Source organism: Leuresthes tenuis, unplaced genomic scaffold (genome assembly GCF_036924035.1).
Source record: "Leuresthes tenuis unplaced genomic scaffold, fLeuTen1.0.hap1 SCAF_7, whole genome shotgun sequence".
Lineage (NCBI taxonomy): Eukaryota > Metazoa > Chordata > Actinopteri > Atheriniformes > Atherinopsidae > Leuresthes > Leuresthes tenuis.
In genome coordinates, this window is record NW_027325361.1 from 18,868,635 (window position 1) to 18,888,789 (window position 20,155).

At 43.1% G+C, this 20,155-nt stretch overlaps 4 protein-coding genes across 4 annotated transcripts in view; 2 read left to right on the top strand and 2 right to left on the bottom strand.

The window, feature by feature from the left end:
• edem3 (ER degradation enhancer, mannosidase alpha-like 3) overlaps positions 1–20,155 on the bottom strand; it is a 461,179-nt gene that overhangs the window by 78,013 nt on the left and 363,011 nt on the right. The gene's annotated exons all lie outside the window — the stretch shown is intronic.
• Positions 579–6,978, top strand: slc35a3a (solute carrier family 35 member A3a). The gene is made up of 8 exons (XM_072389696.1): positions 579–959; positions 1,113–1,322; positions 1,813–1,967; positions 2,081–2,203; positions 4,086–4,260; positions 5,063–5,181; positions 5,332–5,465; positions 5,557–6,978. Exons 2-8 carry the CDS (start codon positions 1,124–1,126, stop codon positions 5,645–5,647), a joined length of 996 nt encoding a protein of 331 aa, XP_072245797.1. The 5' UTR covers positions 579–959; positions 1,113–1,123; the 3' UTR covers positions 5,648–6,978.
• On the bottom strand, positions 7,371–14,501 carry fam78bb (family with sequence similarity 78 member Bb). The gene is made up of 2 exons (XM_072389699.1): positions 13,254–14,501; positions 7,371–11,117 (listed from the first exon to the last, which is right to left on the bottom strand). The coding sequence occupies exons 1-2, from the start codon at positions 13,628–13,630 to the stop codon at positions 10,595–10,597; spliced, it is 900 nt and encodes a 299-aa protein (XP_072245800.1). The 5' UTR covers positions 13,631–14,501; the 3' UTR covers positions 7,371–10,594.
• Positions 15,624–20,122, top strand: rex1bd (required for excision 1-B domain containing). Its single transcript, XM_072389700.1, has 5 exons — positions 15,624–15,776; positions 16,223–16,305; positions 17,587–17,791; positions 19,486–19,574; positions 19,666–20,122. The coding sequence occupies exons 1-5, from the start codon at positions 15,774–15,776 to the stop codon at positions 19,736–19,738; spliced, it is 453 nt and encodes a 150-aa protein (XP_072245801.1). The 5' UTR covers positions 15,624–15,773; the 3' UTR covers positions 19,739–20,122.

The window sequence follows — 20,155 nt, forward strand, 5'->3', positions numbered from 1 at the left end:
GCTATTTAGATTGTGCTCCCCGATCTTCCTCAAAGCTCAACGCTGCAACATTTGTGCTTTTAATGCAACACATTAATAAAAACTTGAAAAAGAAAACCAATTCTGGTTGCATTCCAGGACCATTTACAAAAAAAGTTATTAAGTTCCTTTGTACGCTGCAGTCATCATTGCTACAAAAAAGCTGTAGTTATGTTAATTTAGAAAAAGTTCTTTGTAATTCTGAATAGAAAAATAGTTTGGATGGTAGGATGATTGCTATATTCTTTTTACACTTTGGAAAACTTTCGACAGTACAATTTTCCATACAAGTAAAAGTTACAAAAGTATTATAAATTTACAGTAAAGAGCCCCTCGTGTTAGTGAATAGATAATACCAGGATTCTCTTTTTTTTCCGACTTAAAACAAGACTCAGACATGACTTGTCATTGACCTCTAGAGCTGTCAGGACTCCTTTTGTGTCACAGTTTCCCCTGAAAAAATTCCCAGTTCACGGTTGAGAGCTGAAAATAAACGTCAGCCATGCAGTTTGACATCACACCAGCAGATGGCGCGAGACGTTACAGGCAACCAGAACGAAAAGACGAGGAAGAAATCTGAACACGGAAGTTCTCCCGGATTTTGCCTCTGCCTGCATGAGATTTTCGCTTGTGAAACCTGTCTCTGTGTAGTTAGTTATTTCTTCCGGCAGTTAGTTGAACCATAATGGTGGAAAATGTCGGTGTTGAGAGCCTGAAGAGATAACGTGCGCTGATTGGCGGTTGGACGGTTGACAGTCAGTTCGGGTCAATGGACTCCAGGACTTGAGGAGCTGCTGTTGTGACAGCTGGGTTGACACACCAGTACCTGTCTATGTGTCTGTGAACGGACCAAAGAGGCTTAAACTACTGGAAAGGCCTGATTTTTATGCCGAGACGAACCTGTTAAGTTTAATTTAAGGCGCCACTGACATAAAGAAAAGGTGAGAACAACAGTCTGTGACTGACGCCTCACAAGTATTTGCCTGTTGTTTCTAACTTCTTTTTCTGACCCCAAGTCTCCTCTCAATCTTTATTAACATATTTCTACCTCTACTGGGTGGTTACTTTGTCCTGTTTGTCTCGTCTTTGTCCAGCTTCCCACCTGATGGCGGCCATGGCTTCATCCCGGCTGAAGTACCTCTCCCTGGGTGTGCTGGTGTTCCAGACCACCTCCCTGGTGCTCACCATGCGGTACTCCCGCACCCTGCAGGCCGAGGGCCCGCGATACCTGGCCTCCTCAGCCGTAGTGGTGGCCGAGGTCATGAAGATCATCACCTGTGTGCTGCTCGTGTTTAAGGAGCACAGTGAGTACGGTGGTGGAGCAACTATTCAGAGGCTTTACTTGGGAAAACGCACCTCTAAACCCCTGTAAATGACAACTAACACCCCTGCAATTAGAATACCTGTTGAAGTATTCATTCAGGAAACTTTACTCATATCATCAGATTATCAATATGAATATTCTGAAACAGCATCTCGATTTTAGTGTTGCAGCTTGTGTTGAGCCCTCCTGTTACACGTCAGGTTAACTGGCATTTATTTTGCATTGTGCTTCAGTTTGTTGCGTGTCATTCATTTCATTGATTGGTTCATTTGTAAAACTTCAAAAAAGTAGTCTCAGTCCCTTTGTCCAAACAACAGGCAAAATCTTTAGTTAATTCAACTTAGTGAAAGATAAAATGAACTCTGAGTCCGTTCAATTGTCTGTTTTTACTACCAGCTATCATCCCACCAGAGTTCCCAGGCTCAAATGCAGAGGGGACTGTGTCTAACTCATCTGCTTTCATCGTTCAGGTTACAGCATGCGAGCGCTCAACAGCGTCCTACGGCAAGAAATTGTTCACAAACCCATGGAGACGCTGAAGCTGGCAATCCCCTCTGGGATCTACACACTGCAGAACAACCTGCTTTACGTCGCTCTGTCCAACCTGGACGCAGCCACCTACCAGGTAAAACCGAGTGCAGGTTAGCTCCTAATAGAAGGTGAGACTGCTTGAATCTGCGGGCTTCGGTGTAACAAGTGTAGGAAAAGTAGGCACATTGTTCTTGTTTTGTTTTCCAGGTGACATACCAGCTGAAGATCCTGACCACAGCTCTGTTCTCGGTGTCCATGCTCGGCCGCAGGCTGGGCATCTACCAGTGGCTCTCGCTTCTCATCCTAATGGCAGGAGTGGCTCTTGTGCAGGTCCAGTGCACCTTAATGTCTCTGACAATGTCTCTTATTACGAGCAGTGACTTCTTGTGTAAATTAGAATCATTTTGCCTTGAGGCAGAAGACGTGCGAGGTATCCTTTGTGGGGTCGTTCTTAAAAGCATCTGTGATTGTAAAGATAATATAACGAAGCATATTCTACACAAAATGGTGGTTAAACATAGGAGTGTCTTCAGTCAGAGGCTTCTTCAGGGTCAGCTGCAATAAAGAAAGAGTGGTGCACAAGGTTATTCTTGGCTACATGGTGATTCTTAGTCTTAGCCGTATTGCAGCATGAAGTTCAGCATCCATAACCCTTTATAACTTTGGGCCAAAGGCATCAGTTCTTCCTATTTGAAAAAGACAACAAAAATACATTTCTTAACTTTTTAGAAGCCCCTCTCCTAAACAGCTGCCAATGTCACAAACATTTTTCAATAAAAACAACGTGCAATTACAGAGTGACTGTCCAAAGCATCCAGACACTGTTGGAAATGAGGTTTTTGCGCAGTATACTCTAAAGAACTCGTGGGTGAAGTAATGAGTCACTCCTCGACGTCTTTGCTTGAATTGATCTCAGCCTGTGACCTCATTAAAAAAAACGTGAGTCCACAATTTGGTGGGTTGAGTTTGTCGCAGATGTAAATTTCACAACAGAGTTGTTGTTTCGCCGACTCTGCTTTCTTAAAAAGAAAACCCTCCCGGCAGCAGGTGTTACTTACTTGGCTTCAACCTGAACTAACAATGAGGCCTGATCCACAACGTTGAGCAAACATTAGCCTCCAGTCATTTGGAGCGACGTGTTGATAAATGATGTGGCGCAGGAGGGGATGACTGTTGCCACTCCCTTCTTCTTGGCAGAGTAAAAGAAAATGGCTGTCGGTCATTGTTAGACTCGCTTTAAGATACTAACCCAGAGTCATGTTGCTGCACTGTTCAAACACTTAATCACTTGCAAGTCAGAGCCAAAAAAAACAACCGATAAATATCTGGTTTCATTCATTCATTCTTTTAAAGGTTTGTGCTGTTAATCTCACTGTTATTAAGGTGTAGGGGTGGACGGCATATAGCATCTTAATGCACTGAATAGAACTGAATGAAACGACCTTCATCAAACAGTAACTCTCCTTTGTGTCTTTGTTCTAAAAAAAAAAAGTAAAATTGCTTTAGCTGCAATACATTTCTTACTCTGCACAACCATACATCATCTTCTCTTTTTCAATAGCACCTGTTTTTCTGCTTACTCTGCACACTCTGTAGCTTTTTTTTACTTTTCGGCAAAGTTGCAAACATGCCTCTCTGTGAATTTCAGGAGTTAAGCCTTTGCCAGGTGTTTTTCAGTTGACGTAAAACACCTTTTATCATCCAAACTGCCTGTTTTCAGTGAGCGCCCGTTTTGCATATTGTCGTTTTGGCAAGGTTAGGTGAAGTTTATCAGGCTGCATTTGATATTTACTGTAGCGATGGATCGTGATAGAGCCTATTGCATCTTTAGCTTTCTATAAAACTGGCAAAATGACATGATGCCAGCCCAGTTTTCTTTTCTCACTCAACGCAGTGATTAAATGAATAAATAAACTGATATTATCCTCATATTTTCTTCTGTTCCTCTTATCCTGACATCAAAGTTTCACTTTACCCATTCCTTTCTCACTTCTTTCCAAAGTTGATTCCCTCATGCCCCTTGTTTAGTATAGGCTCTGAGAGCCAAACTGAAATCGATCCGATCTTTGTGGCAGCAGCACAGCAAAACCACTTTGAAGAGGTTTATTAGGCCGAAAACCTTTTTTTTTTTTTTTTACTTTTACCTCTAAATATAAATGCTACATCCGGACAGAGGTGTTCGATCCTAATGCATCTCTGTGCGTTCTCACAGTGGCCCTCTGATTCTGCCCCGGCCCCAGAGAAAGAGGCCCACTCTTCAGGCTCGCAGTTTGTCGGGGTCGCGGCTGTGCTGGTGGCGTGCTGCTCCAGCGGGTTCGCTGGGGTTTACTTCGAGAAGATCCTGAAGGAGAGCAAACAGAGCGTCTGGGTCCGTAACATCCAGCTCGGTCAGTATCCATCCATCAGTCGTTAACGGCGGGTCATACGTGTAATTCTGTGCAGTGAGGAGTAATGTTTGAATGGATCATCTGCAGATGATAATGATAAGAGATGGTGTTGTTGGACACACACTGAAGTGAGCTCTCATGTATGTGTGCTCTTTCTTCTCTGCACAGAGAGCCGGTCGGGCTTTTTTTTCCCCTGCCAAATGTCTCTGTGAAGACTAATGTTCCCGTTTGGGTTATTTTTACCCTGGAATGTGTGAAGCGTGTGTTCAGTCTCTTGTGGCGACTCCTGTGAACTTAAAGTTTTTTTGTTTATTTTTTACCTGCATTAAACTTTGGAAACAAATTGGAGAGGAAGAGCAGGAAATCATGCTGAAGCACAGAACCACTGAGAGTTTTATGAGATGGTTCAGTGAAAATGTTTGTCATTTCTTTCATAGAAGAAAAGAAAACATTACAGCAAAGCAATATCGCAATGAAAATGAAAGCAAAACATTTCTGAGAACACAAGGAAACTAGCAGCAGATCAGACAGTGGAACAAGAAAATCCTAGAATTAAGAAAATGTGAAATTTGAAAAATTTCCTGAAATACAACAAAACATTTCACAAAAGAATTTTAAAAAAAAAACGTCAATCTTTAGAAAAAATAGAAAAACACAATAGTCCTAAAGCTCAAAAAGCTCCTCCTTTTTTCCTCCACTTTTCAGTGACATCGGGCAGTCTCGCCACCCCTTTTCACAGAACTCTCATTCCCACATGTGCATTTTTCTCTGGACTCGGACGTGTTATTTGTGTCTTTTACAGGGATGTTCGGCCTGGTGTTTGGCCTCTTCGGGATGCTGGCCTACGATGGGGAGAGGGTGAAAGAGTCTGGGATGTTTCAGGGATACAACACAGTCACCTGGACTGTTGTGGCCCTGCAGGTAACGCACACTTGTGCTTCCCACCAAAGCGTTCACTTGCATGTTCGAACCTTTCGGGTAACGGATTCGGTTTTGTGGGTCAGACTCCCCGCTGGCCCCTACGGGTCATGCCTTTGTCCATCTGTGTCTGTGTGTTTGTTGTTTCTCCAGGCGCTGGGTGGTCTAGTCATAGCAGCAGTCATCAAGTATGCAGATAACATACTCAAAGGCTTTGCTACATCACTCTCCATCATCCTGTCAACTCTTATATCGTACTTCTGGCTGCAGGACTTCGACCCCACAAGGTAGATGAAACCTTTATCTCTACTTTGTGGTTTTGTCTTACCCATGATCTCGGTTTCTGGTGCTGATTGTGTTGTCTGCTGCCGTCTACAGCGTGTTCTTCCTCGGGGCCGTTTTGGTCATCGCGGCCACTTTTCTATATGGCTACGAAGGCAAGTCATCCCCCAACCCCAGCAGGGCGTAGGCTGACTCCACAGCACCAGTAGAAGGCCGCGTCGAAGCCCGAGGACGTGGTGGTGAAGAGAGGACAGAGAGAAAGAGGGGGAAAGGTCTTCATCACATACTGTGATCATTAAAAGGAGGAACAGAGAAGTAGGAGGAGAGCAGATTAAGAGGAGAGAAAGGTTAAGGAAATGCCAGCACAACGCTGTGGTGGGTCTCACACCAAAAGTGCCTCAATTGTGAAGGATAAGCAATGAGAAAAGAAAACAAGTGCATGTTTTTCTTTTCCTCTATTATTACCACTGTAGAGATAAACTGGCTGACACACCTCCAGGGCTGGAGAGGTATTCTTGACTGGACCGGGTGATTGTGTTCATTAGGAACCTGTCTGTCTGCCAGTCACTGTTACTGCCACGTGAACTGCATCTATACAATGAATAACAACAGAAGCAGACATGTACGTTTCCAAATCTTCTTTACCGTATTTATGTCTTTGCCGATACTTGTTGTCCTATTTTGACTCCGCAAATACACTTTAGGGCCTGAGATGAGCCTTTTGCTTTCATCGTTTCCTCCAAAGCGGTGTACAACACGTCAGCAAGCTCTGACGGGTACATAGCTCAGGGTGAAAATGGTTTGCTTTAGTACCGGGACTGTCTGGGGTTTTTGCACACAGCTTAAGAAGGCTGCCTGCCTGGGAGGCATAACGTGGGGTAAAAAAACAACAACAAAAAAAAACAAGGTTCAGTTTGAATTGTTGCACTGACCACAAGGTTTATTGTTCTCTAAATGATGGCTCTCTTGTTGCAATATGTTCAGCTATGATGGAAATAGCTTTTGTTGCCAGGCAACAAAAATGTCTTTAGCATGTACGGTGCGTCTCAGTGACAGGATCGCTGCACTGTACGCCAAGTGGAGTCAAGTGTTGGACAGTTATTGGGATTTTTTGGAATAAAATGCTTCACAAGCGATATAATCTTACAACCTCAGAAATATTGTTTTATTAAGTAACAACCGCTGATTATAGGAAGATTATAACCGCTGAAGTGAGAAGTTGGATACATTTTTGGTTCAGATCACGTTCTATATCTGTCTATTAATTCATTCCTTATCATTAAGTTTTCCATCGTTGACCATCATCTTTTCCGATGATGGTCAACGTCCAGTTTATGTGGAAATATATTCTGATGATAAACAAACGTCTGCAAGAGACTATGATTTTATTTTAATTTTTTTTCCCGAAGAAATTTTATTTTTGGAGCTACTTTTGGGATAAAGCGGGTATAATTCATTTACTTTATTATTGTCATTACCAATATGTGAATCTTTTATAAAAGAAAAATGTTGAACTGACTCCTCTGAGATCTTTTCTGCCGTGCAACCCACACATTATGGGATTATAGAGATTGCAGCGGAGCCTCTTGTGTCTTAATCAAGCGGTCGAGAAGAATGATTCTTGAAACGTGAAAAATAAATTGGGCAACACTAAAGGCGCAGCACTCAAAAAGAGTTTTGTGGTTTGAGGTTTTAATCATTTGAAACGTGTATCCAGAGGTTTAAGCCTTTCAATGAGGGGGAATCTTGGAGTAATTACAGATTTATATGACTTTCAATGCAGAGTTCGTCTTCATGACAAACCTGTTTAATGTGCAGTTAAAACGCAGTCCGGTGCGATGAAACCTCTACCTCGACCGCTTTCATACTCCTCGAACACCTTGAATGAAGTGACACTGTGAGAGGTTTGGCATTTGTTTTAATGAGTTTTAAAAACACTGCATGCAAAAGCCAGACAGTCTGAGAGAAAGGACTGTAACACGGCCGAGTTTCTCACTCTTCACATTATGACACTGAAAAACACCACCACCCGCTCGTGTTTGAATAATCGCCGCGTTGGACTCCTGTCAGTTGGCTTTTAACATCTCGTGGGAGCACCGTGCGCCGCCCCAACCTCGAGTCCACAGGCACAGCTGGGACTGTAAAAGACACATGAGCCCCTGATACACATAGATGGTAGACTGTGTGACCTCACGGTCAAGTGTATATATTTTCATTCATTTTAATCTGGAAAAACGGGAGTTTCCACTTTTTTTTTTACTCCCCCCCCACACACACACACACACTTTAAAAGCCACAGTTCAGTGAATAAAACCACATTCCATTAAAGATCATCTACTTGTTTCTCCAGCCATAGGTGCTGCTCTCGATGTTTCCCTTGATTGTCAGCGTGAGTTCTCGTTTGCCTCACTAACTGGTTACAATAGGCATGTTGTTTGAATAAACATTGTCCACACATCTGTATGAGTACATGTCAGAGAACAAGAGTCCCTCCCTGTGGATCTTGGCTATAGTCTTACTCTAGATGAGGTTTGTGTGTATGTGTATGTGTGTGTGTGTATGAAGGCTCGTTCGGTTTGCACCAAGAATAATGAGCAGCATGGAAAATGATAATGTGGTTACATCATCCCCACCTCTCTTCATCTCTGTCTCATCTGGACCAGCCCAGCAGTTCAGCAGCAGCAGCAGCAGTATGCGCTTTTTCCCCCCTCTTTTCCCCGTTACTGCGGCCGTGTGAACAGATGTACACCAAACAGACCTGCCTGGGAAACCAGAAGCGACACTTTCTCTCACTAAACACGATCGTGCCGCACTGTTTTCCATTTTCAGGCTGGATTCTTCATTAACACACACTTTACAAAAGGTCATAATGGCACAAGAGACGGCATGTCTGTGGAAACCAAATACTGCACCTGTCCTTCAAGCATTTCTCCTCAAACGACATTATTTGCGACTGACATTTTGGGGGGTTTTAGTGAAAACATCTCACCAACTGCTGAATGGATTGTCATGAAATTTGACAGACGTTTGTGTCGTCCTTAAGGTGAGTTGTGTTAGCTTCACTGATCAGCTGATTTCTCTTGTGCTACTTTGCAGATTTTTTTTTGGTTGACTTGGACTTTTATAAAAATCTCAGCTGTAGCGTGCTGAAATGCAAAAGTAAGATGATAAACGGTGTGTGTTGCACCTGCTACGTGAGCATGTTTGCGCTGCCGTTTCAGCATTTTGGCACGTTCCCAGCAGCATTCAGCTCAAACTCTGTAGTGCTTTGTTTGGTCAGAGATGTCTTTTCAAGGCTATGATCTCTAAAAGAAAAATTTCATTCACTTGCATTACGTTTGCTGAGGTCCAATGATGTCGTACATATTTTAAACCTGACACTGCAACACCGTTTAACAAAAAACAACACATCAAATGTGAAACTGCAAGACAACGATTATTATATGATATAAAACAAAAACAAAAAACGTGCTGCAGTTGCTCTGAGGACATACTGAAAACATCTGGGTTACACCTGGGTTAACATTTCAACTACAGAGACAGCAGATCAGTAACAATTAAAAAGAGAGCCCTAAAGTCTCTTAGTAATGACAGGGTGGGATTCACCACCCTGCGAAAGGCCGTGTGTGGAAATATTTCAACATTCCAGGGATGGCGTTTCTCAACGTAATCTTGCAACAAGTCTGACTGTTTCTTCTCGGTTCCCAAATCCACGCTGTAGTTTCAGCTTTTTAAACGGGCCCTCAAACCCAAAATAACTAACGTTTCTCACATTCAACGCTTGATTTGTTGTTTTTGTATTACTTTAAAGTCGGTCATAGAGATTAAATGTTTCCAGATCACTGCATTAAGTTTTCATTTACACTTTGCTTCTTTTTTTTTCACACTACTTGAGTGGAAACAGGCTGCGAATCCGTTAAACCTGCAGGTCCAGATACACTAGAGGTAACTTAGAAGCCGTGATTTTTAAGTAACTTGGATGAAGTAGTCTGGTGTGAATACAGTTACTGTTCACGGCGGTTTTTATACTACAGACATATTGCCGTTTGTTTGCCCTGTTGCACTGAAGGGAGACTTGTATAATAAAGTAACCTTGCTTCCTCACTTCTCACATCTGATTACATGAGCATGGGAGAGACAAAAATCATTGTTTTACAGACGGTGGCTGTCATCAACAGGCATCTCTTTTGAAAGGCAGAACAGGAGAAACTCTGCAGCTCGGATGAATGAACTGGCCATTTATGTGGTGTAAAAAAACGAACATCCCCCCCATCAGGGCTTCATTTATGAGTGAGCGTGTGTGTATGACCCCATGTGAGGTGTTATTTCAGCACTTCCTGTGATATGTCAAAAGTGAAGTAGCTCTGAGCTCTGCATGTTCACAGTCTTGGAAAAACAACCAAACAATTATAATCAGGAATGAGGCCCTTGGTTGTCTGTGTGTGTGTGTATTTTTTTTTTTTTGGGGGGGGGGGGTTATGTATGTGTGTGAGGCAGTCTGGTGTGACACAGCAGCAAGCCTGGACCTGACCCTGGGGCTCCATTATAGAAAACACACAACCATCAACAGATACACGTACACCGACACGCCCACACTCACATCATCCAGCTCATATCATAGCTAACTCTGTCCATTACGAATAAAGCATTGTCGTAAACACCTTATCAACTCTGACTCAGTGCTTCAGTGTACAGTGCAGAGCAGGCTGTGAGTATGTCGTCATCATTAAGGCTGAAGAACCTCGGTTAAACTGCCTGGGTGTAGGCTTGATCACTTCTTTATGAGCCTGAGTAGCTACATCCTTAGACTGAAAACACTTTAAAAGTTACACAGCTTCGCTCACATGTACTGGGTTGGAGGAAGGCCTGTGCAATCAGGAGCTCAACAGCACCAGAAGCAAAGACAAACACTTTCTGGATCATCAAAGGCAGCGACGAGGAATTAAGGCAGTCATCCCCTCAGGATTGTAACTGTGATTTGTGCCATCGACAGTCAACACAGTTCTCAGCCTGCTTTTAAACCTCCATTTGTCTGCTTTAGTCTCTTATCATCTTGTTGAGTCATTTCCTTCACTTACAGTTGTGGCCCATTGCGATGTGATCTAAAAAAACAGCCAGTCTTGCTCTCATTGTTCTATTTGGGGGGTATGACAACAAGTGGAGGGCCTCTCCTCGGCCTCCACATCAGAACCTGGGCATCATTGGCATTTGGCTTCCCCATGGCATTATGGGGGATGGGCTCCATGCGGGTAAGCACCCGTGGCTGATCCTGGTGCAGCCGCCCCACCAGCTTGGCTCTGGAACCCAAAGGCAGAGACGGATCCACCACGATATCAACCCTCATCCTCCACTTGATGGTGTGGAGCAGGATCTTTTCCCTGGACGTGGTGTTGAGTGCCACCAGCCAGGTGGTGAAGCTCTGGTCCCTTTTGATGTTAGTCAGTAAGGGCGTGTTGGATTCACTGACCGGCACAGCCCAGGTGACGCTGGGATAAAAGTTGTCATTCATGCTGACAATGAAGCGAGATGGCTTGGAGGTGGGGCCGACTATAGTGACGGTCTCTGTTGTATTTCCGTACCAGGGGTAGCTGACGCCGTCTGAGTCACTGATGGCCCTCACCAGACCCTCCCTCAGCTGTGGCAGCTCCCAGCTTGACCTGGAGGGAGACAGGACGTATGAGACTGAAAACATTTTAAACTTCTGGGTACCTCAGCTTTGGCTTCACAGACCAAAGTCAAAAGTGGCAATAATATCATTGGACACATTTTTATCCAGTATTATTCCCTCAATCCCACAGCTTGATGTGAAATGCTATACAGTGATAGTCAGAGAAAAAACAGGATCCTTTGTTTATATAATCTGCAGCTGTAATAAATCACTAAAGCACCAAATTCATGGATGCAAATGATCCCCAACAAATCACCTTTATATGATGATTGTAACTTCTTTCATAGATCCAAGAATCAAAATAAAAAAGATGATGGCAGCGTCCCAATTTTAATTTATTGTTATCCAAATTTTTGGATGAAGGATCTCTTGCATGCTCATGTCCATGGTATAAAAAAAACTATACATTTAGTTTAGAATGAAAATACAATCTTGAATATGCACCAGCTTTTAATGGGGCGGTGATACATGCTCAAACTTTTTCTGTACATGGTTAATTTAGTGGAAGTTGGCCTGATAGACAGGCAGCGTAAAGTTAATAGCAAAACATTCCATGCGAAATAATAGCTTTTAGTTTTCAGTTTTTCACAGTATCGCAGCCTGTAGAAACTTTTCGTGAGCAGTTATAGTAAGTCTCTTTGTTTGAGGGATGATTTCCCATTGTTCAACGGCTGAAAGCGTGAGTTCCCCTTTTTGTCCCAACACACCTTTTTCCCTGCCTGGCCGTGATTCAGGAGGTAAGGGGGTTGTCTGCCAATCTGAATGTCAGTGGTTCGGTTCCTGTGAGTGTGTATGACAGAGAAAGTAGCACTACATAAGCTAAAAATGACTCATCGACTAATCAGTGGTGTATGAATGCGTGTATTGGTATGTGAATGTGCCATGTGAGTATAAACCTTTTCCATTGCAGCTTAGAAGTTCTAACATAATCAGTCCACGTGACTTGTTTCCACATTGTATAAGGTTTAATTAAATGCTCACTTGCTAACTTCAGATACAGAACTTCAAGGTGAGAATACTGATGTTTTCTTCACATGTTTGTGCAGGTGTGGCTTCACAGTCTGCCACCCTTCCAGAATCCCCTCCTAAATCCTCCTGCTCTTTAGCAGTCAAGCAGAGGTTTGAATTAGCCTTTCCAGCCATCCTAAAAGCTGTTTGCTCAGAAATTTCTTCAACTTGACCCCATCATTCTGTTGACTGGGGTATCTTGATTAAATCACGAACTGAGGAAACTGCTACCTGCTACTTTATTATCTCCCCAGGCTTTGCTGGCATAAATTATTTCAATTTTCAGAGAGCTTGGCAGCTGCTTTGTAGAGTCTCAAGCAGCTGCATGTTGGATCGAGATTTAAGGTGACAGAATATTTACAACTCTTTGAATTGTGCATTAGTTAGTAATGATAACTCTAAAGGAGTCATAGCCTCAATAAGACTGGAGGAATTTTCCTGATAGCTCAGATTTTTTTATTTAAAATGTTGAATTGAATGTTTTATCTTTAACTTTATGTCTTCTGGAGATCAGATCATCTGTTACTCTCTCAATTGTCAATGGGAACTTTTACTAATGATGCCCATACTTCTGCATACCACTGTAAATAGTATCTCTGGGCTCAGTCTTTGTCAGTGGATTATTGTCATCTCTTTGTTGTACTTACAGTTTGGACATCTGGTGCCCCCCTTCCGTCTGCTTGTTGTGCGTTTTATGATCAGTCTGATGACACATTGAGCCTAAACCCCATCCTCTCATCCCCATACCCATCAGGATTAAACACCCCCTCACATATGCCTTCTTGATAACGTGTATGTGTGATGTGGGGGATGACATGATGTCTCCGTGGGCACAATTTGAGTGTGAGAGCAGCAAATGTTGTTTAGCTCCTCTAATAGCAGCTTTTCTATTTAGGTGCCAGAGTCACAGGAACAGAATTTGTTGGTGGGCGTTTGAATGAAGGAGGTTGACAAGCACAGTTAACCTGCTGCGTGCACAAATGCTCCAACTCAGCATGATGCACGGGCACGAACGCGTTATAACGAAGTGAGCAAGCATGCACTCACACCTCCCCTTTTGTGTATCAAAAATCGCGTCACAGGGATGGACACACAAATGACAGAAGTGTGAACTCACATGCCGATGTTTCCATAGGTGTTGTAAAATTCCATCTGGGTGCACGCCTGGATCCATCCCACCACCCATGTCTCGTTACGCGGAATGGGAGGCATAACAATCCGCGCAGAGGCTTTGAAATAGGGCGTCTTGTAACGAAGCACTATGGGCGAGTTCTCCTCAATGACAGTCGGGCAGTGGTCAATGGTGGCGGACAGGTCGTGCACCACAATGTTCTCCCGTTTGATGCGCGACTTGTTACAGGCTATGCTCTGGATGCAGCCCATGGCTGTGCAGGAGAAGGTGATGGTCAGGAGCAGCCAAGAGAGCCTGACAGGCCTGGAGAACCTCACAGCTGACCGGGATTCGACCAGTATCAACACTATGAGGCCATGCATCAGATGAGACTGTAAGGCAGAGGTGGGAGCTACGCTGAAGGCCCAGATCAGAATTACAATAAGGCTTGAAGAGGGATCACAAGACTGTGTCCAGTGAGACCAGGATCCAGGTTCAGTCTGGCAGGCACTTAGGCCAGATCCAGGACCCTTACTTTAAGACTGAGCCTGCTCTGATCTCCCTAGAAGCTGCAAACCAGAGGAGAACCGGGCTACCTGGCGCTGATTATTACTGAATTTTGGACGCAGGTATGTTTGAATCACCACTCGGACAGTCCAGACTGTCAGTTTCTGGGTTCCCTCTGATCAAGGGTCTGACCAGTGTGCGCTCCAGCTGTAGCCCCTTCTGGTAACCTTTGATCCTCCTCTTTCTGCCGCGAGCTGTCATGTCACAAGAGGCGTCGAGGGACCGGCGGACACCGGGGCGCCGGCAGGGGGACCCGGTGGTCGGGAGGCGGCAGCGGTGCTTGTTGATGCGGCACTGTGCATGAGATGCAGCTGCTGGAGGGAACCTTAGCGGCGGCTTTAATAGAGTCCGTCATGCCTGATGACTCGACGGGAGGGAAACCCGGGAAAACAAACGAAAACCGCGAATCCGAGCATCTATGAAGGAGAAAATCAGATCCCTCTCGGAGAGTTAGGCGACACTGGCGGCTTGCTCCCGAACAGACCGAGAGGAGAAATGAGCTACAAATATTCTGACTCTAAACACTTCCTACGAACAGATGAAACAATGGCACCGGGCACGAAAAATAAAATAAACAGTGTCACAGCAACCGTGATGAACGGCACAAACGCCGCGGCATCCCTCTCTGATGAAAGCCGCACGGCTGCGCGTCGCTGTTCAGTCTGAGTGGTGCTGAAGATGCTGAACGGACCAATGAACGGTGCAGAGAGACAGGAGGCGTGGGAGTAACCGCGTTTGTACAGTAGTATCTTTGCGACCTCTTTCCTCCATATTGGAATAATGCTTTCTGATCCTGTAAAAACAAAGCAGACAAAAGCACCATAAGCCCCCATGGGACAGCACTTCAGGCTGCAAAACTGCAACAGGCTTGAACTCATGTGAGGAAAGATTTTGCAATTAAGAATTGAACTCAGGTGCTGCTTGTGTTTATCACATCATATTAGGCTTCCCTTTAAGTGGTTTTAATAATAATAATACACCTTAGATTGAAAGAGGAGGAGTTTACAATGAAGGATATTTTAATTGGTCATGGACAGGCAGCTGCTGGGTGCAAATGACTTTTAAAAGATAAATAAGTAAATAAATAACGGCACAGCCTTACTTAGTAGCTACCCATCCTCCTCAGCAGGTGGACTCATAGTTTTTTTTTTTTATGAGTCATGGATATTTTCTCCATATTGGAGAGCTTATATTTGACCTTATGTGATAAATGTTTACTTGCTTACTTACGAAAATATTTAATTCTGCTTTCAAGTAGTCAACAGGGTCAGCTCAGTACTGGACTGCCCTCTGGACTCCAGAGGAAGTGGGTGAGAGGAGGTTGTTGGCAACACTTCCATGTACTCAACAGCTCTCTCTGCTGCACCCACAATGCACGATCTACAGGCCCCTTATCCCAGCTGCTGTACTCTTTTAAAGCCAATATATCTGTTTAATCATTCATCTGTATAATTAGGCCTACCCTGTGTAATGGACATTTTTAATCTATATGTTATTCTGCGCAGTAACCTGCTGTGTCTCTGGATATGTCTGCACCCGGATACCATTTTCTTTTAAACCAGACCTCTCACTTATATACATAGCTTTTTTCCCTCTACTAATGCCCTCTTAACATCGGCCTACATTAACTTAATTAGCTTTTTTTTACCTCGTGGAAAACCTACCGTTGACTACTGCTACTGTTAAAAAGTCAATATCCCGGATGCGGGATCAATAAAGTCTTAAGTCTTACTTTATCTTATCGCTCGTTTCTTTCACCGCGATTTGCTAGTTTCGTTAAAGTACTTTTAAATTGAAGGCTACTTTTTACGCAGTGCTGTGTCGTCATTTCCGATTTGGGGAGCAGCTGCTGATTCACGCGACGGAAAGTCACGAACGTGTTGCATGTAACAAATTTAAACATGCTGTTATAAATTCTGACAATTTTTTTAATAAAACAGTGTTTTCTAGCAGGCTACCATGGTGAGTATGTGAAATATTATACCACAGTTTTACGTGGCAGAGTCTGTTATCTAATACTTTGACGTGTGCTAAGCTAATTCAAGCTAACGACAACTATGCTACGAGGCTGAGGTTTTGAATTTATTAAAGTCTTAATAAAGCGTTTATTGTATATTTTTTGTTCGGCACCACTTCTAAGCAGAGTCTATCATTAGTCAAAGGGGTCTCAGTCATTTTGTTATCACTGTCAGCCTGATAAACAAGCTACACTGTTCTGTGTTTAATAAAATGGTATCTTATGATAAAACAAAATTATTACAATCTGCAAAATGATCTACAGTTTACTCCTGTCATATTTTTTAAAATAGTTATCTAAATAGGATAACAGGCTGATTATCATCGTGGTAACATTAACTGCACCACTGTGTTTTGTGTTGACTTTGTTCTCCTCGGCTTCCCTCGTCCAGGTCCCTTCAGACTTTAAGTCTCTGATCCAGAGGTTTTATCACCTTCAGTCCGAGCGGATTGAGACGTATCAGCTCTTCGAAGAGTAAGTTTGGATCTCAAACTAATAGTTGTTCCGCTGCTGTTCGTGCTGGGGTGCACACACATACAGATGTGTCCCAAATTAAATGGAAAACAAGGCTCTATGAGTTATGTCAAGCTTTATTTTCCAATAACATTAGACTTGACCTGTGTGCTGCACAAAGTAAAGCTATACAACAATACCAGCAATAAATAATGATTGCAATTCATTAAAAATAATTAGAAAAGACATATTCATTGCAGAATGGATGAAAATGGCAGGTTTTGTGGGTGGAGAAACACGACCAGTGCAGATACACTGGTAGTAGTCAGCAATTTAAGTTCAGTTTGTCTTTGTTATGTAGGAAAAATGCAGAGCAGGCTCAGCTGATTCAGATTTTGCAGGAGAGTGGCACAAGGAAAAGATTTATGGTCTTGTTCAGATTGCCAGCCCAAATACTTTTTATCCTTATATTTGATTATTTTATTTTTTTAAAACCCAGATGATATCTATCTTGCTTTTTTTTTTTTTTTTTTTTAAAGAGAAAAAAATCTAAACTATGTTCGGAGCAGGGGCTGCACGGTGGTGTGGTGGTTAGCACCATCACCTCACAGCAAGAGGGTTCCAGGTTCAATCCCTGCCTGGTGCCTTTCTGTGTGGAGTTTGCATGTTCTCCCCGTGCATGCGTGGGTTTTCTCCGGCTTCCTCCCACCATCCAAAAACATGCATGTCAGGTTAATTGGTGACTCCAAATTGTCCGTGGTTGTTTGTCTCTATGTGGCCTTGTGATGGACTGGTGACCTGTCCAGGGTGTATCCTGCCTTTCGCCCGATGACTGCTGGGATAGGCTCCAGCCCACCCGCTACCCGATTAACGGATTGACGGTATAGAAAATGGATGGATGGATGTTCGGAGCACCACAGATGCGTGACACCGCGGGTGTTCCGGTGTCTGAAATTGGTATTTCAAAGTGTGTTTTGTATCACTCGCAACTGTAACCCTCAACGATGACGTTAAATTCACAGCGTCAAACCGAATCTATACTTCTGCCAGTATAGCCCCGGAGAACGACCAGGATTACAGTCTGTAGACAGAAATTTGGCCATGGGGTTTCTGACAGACCTTTGAATGGGCTACTACCAATTTCAGAAATAAGATGCAATGATTAATACAGTATGAGCTCTGCATTTCACATAACAATGGGCCCATAAAACTGTTGAAGAGCTTGCTTGTTCTCAAAATGATAGTTTTTCTCTCTTTTTTTTCCTTTTAATTCTTATTGTTTGACTCCTGAATGCCTTCCAGGGGACACGAGGCCTACTTGAGGACAGGGCCCCATTATGATTTTGACCACTACAAGCAGCTGGTCCATGAGATAACGCAGGCCTTCAGCGGCATTTCCAAGGAGGTGCTGGAGATCAAGGGGAGGCTGCACAATGAGTTTGACCGACCAGACCTTTCTGAGCACATTGAAAAGCTGCAGAGCAAAGAGAAGCAGAAACTTGAACTGGTAAGCGCACACTTTTTTTTTTGTTTGTTTTGAGTCCAGAAAACAGCGGTGCACGAGACAGTGAAAGTAATCTTTAGCCCAGCTTGATTTCTTCATATATTGAAAAGAAAACGGGGGAAAAAGGTGTCGTGTTTTTATTCAAACATTTGCAAACAAAAATGGAAATGCACCGTATGATGCAAAAACAGAGTTTGTACAACTCTAACGGAGTATTTGGTACGAGCACCTTTATTCTTCTGGGGAGGATTAATTACTCTATAAGACCTGTTGCTACTCATTTCCACACAGCTCTTGTGCCATTTGGCATACCTCAGCCTTTTCTCCCTGTTTCCCTTTCTTAAAAATGGCTTCTTGACAGCCGCCCTTCCATGGAGACCTTTTCTGATGAGGCAGCTGAGGGTCCGGATGCATCTCTCAGGTCCTGTGTCGGGTCTTTGCTGGATTTTGTCCTCTTTCTTAAGGGCTTCACTTTCAAAAACTGTTCACCTGCTGTAGTTTTTTTTTTTTTTTTTTTAGACCTGCCCCCCACATGTTTCCTAAACTTTTTAAAGGACACACTGCACACCATGCTGAGATTAATGTCTCTTTGAGAATCATCTTTTGGTGCAAACTGTGTTATTCCGAGTGTAAAGAAATGGGAACAAATGACGGGCCGCTCGTAACAAACTGCCTAAAGATAATTTATATTTTGTCGTTTTATGGTGTGTGTAGATATTCTGCACAGTTATATGCAAAGTTAAGTCGAGCTACAGTTCTAGCTCGACTTAACTGTGTCATTTTATCCAACCTTTAAGTGACCAAGAGTTGACTCGTAGTCTTAAAGAGTTGATTTTCAGACACAAGTTCTGACACGTTTAGTCCTCTGACAAAAAGAGAAAAATATATGAATAAAAGCAGCTTTTTAATTAATTCAGCTGTATTAATATATACTTACTCTTTACTGTTTTTACAAAAAGATGGGCCCACTTGAGTTGATGTAGGAGTGACTCAAACCTCAACCGCATCATCTGGGTGTACGAGCCTGGTTTTGAGAGCTTTAATTTTCTATGATTTTGGTTAAATTAACATGTTTATATTAACAAACATAAGGTTTGATAGACAAACACAATAATTTTTCTTTTCCACATGATCTAGGAAGAGCGTCACATTGAGCTCTGGTTGTGCTCTCAGGATACACTGCACCTGCCATAACTAATGAAGATGCCTCGGTCTTCTGTCTTTTGGACGACGCGCTCTTGTGTGAAGTTCACTATTTTTAACATCTGTCACAGCTTCCCTGTTTTACCACAGGGCGGCAGAGTTCTTATGAAAATATATCTTTCATTATTGTTCTCCAGCCGGAAAACCAATTTCACCGCAATTAAAGCTATAAATGTGTAAAACGCACATCACTAGTGGAGGGAATTTGTGTGCAGTGCCTCTCGTGGGAGTTATTTGGAGCTTTGGGTTCAGATGGAACAGCAAATACTGCAGTTTAGTGTACGACTGGTACATTGTTACTTATATCGTTCTCTTTTATTTCAGTCGCTGCCTCTGTACCTCTGGAACATTTTGTACATCTGTTCCTCAGAAGTGATGCTTTGATTTTTACTTTCTTATGTTTTATGTTTTCTTCCATTGATGCTATAAAGCTCATATTTACCACCTTTTGTAATGGGAAGTTTGCATAAATATCTGATTTGCCTTCTAAACAGACAGCCAAGCTGCAGTTAGCCAGGCAGCAGGCCCAGGACCACCCAGAGGATGAAGGCTGTGAAGAAAAGATCCAGGACATCAAGCATGAGTAAGAGCAGTTACTACCACCCTATTTGTATCATTTCAACCTGCTTGTCTGAACTGATGAATGAGATTGTTTGTGTCCTCTCTTTGTTCAGGATCATCAAGAACAATGAGGCTCTGAGTGAGATCATGCAGGACTTTAAGTATGATTCAGAGGAATGTGATTGACGGCTGACTCCCAGAACATCTGTACCAGTCCTCTCGCATCACGAGACCACGTGGAGGTGACGGGTCGACTCTGCCGTGCTGCAACTTCCATCTTGGACTCCTCAGCTGCTCTTTATTGATCTGCCTCAGGCTCCACCCTGTTCACTGCTGCAGTCTTATTCTACCCACGGGGCCTCTCACAATCTGGCTCTGTGTGTTTCAGTGTCACGTGTTTGTTTTACTGCACTGGTTAGCAGAAAAAAAGGGAGAAAATCTTGCTGTGATGAAATATGTAAATACGATAAGAAATTTGAATGAGCTCATTCAGCTGCCTTTGTTTACTTGATGAATTCTATATTTTTAAATAAAAAAAGACGCTTTACAAGATGAGTTTTGCTTTCAGCTTCAAGCCAATTTACAAAGTAAAGGAAAATAAAT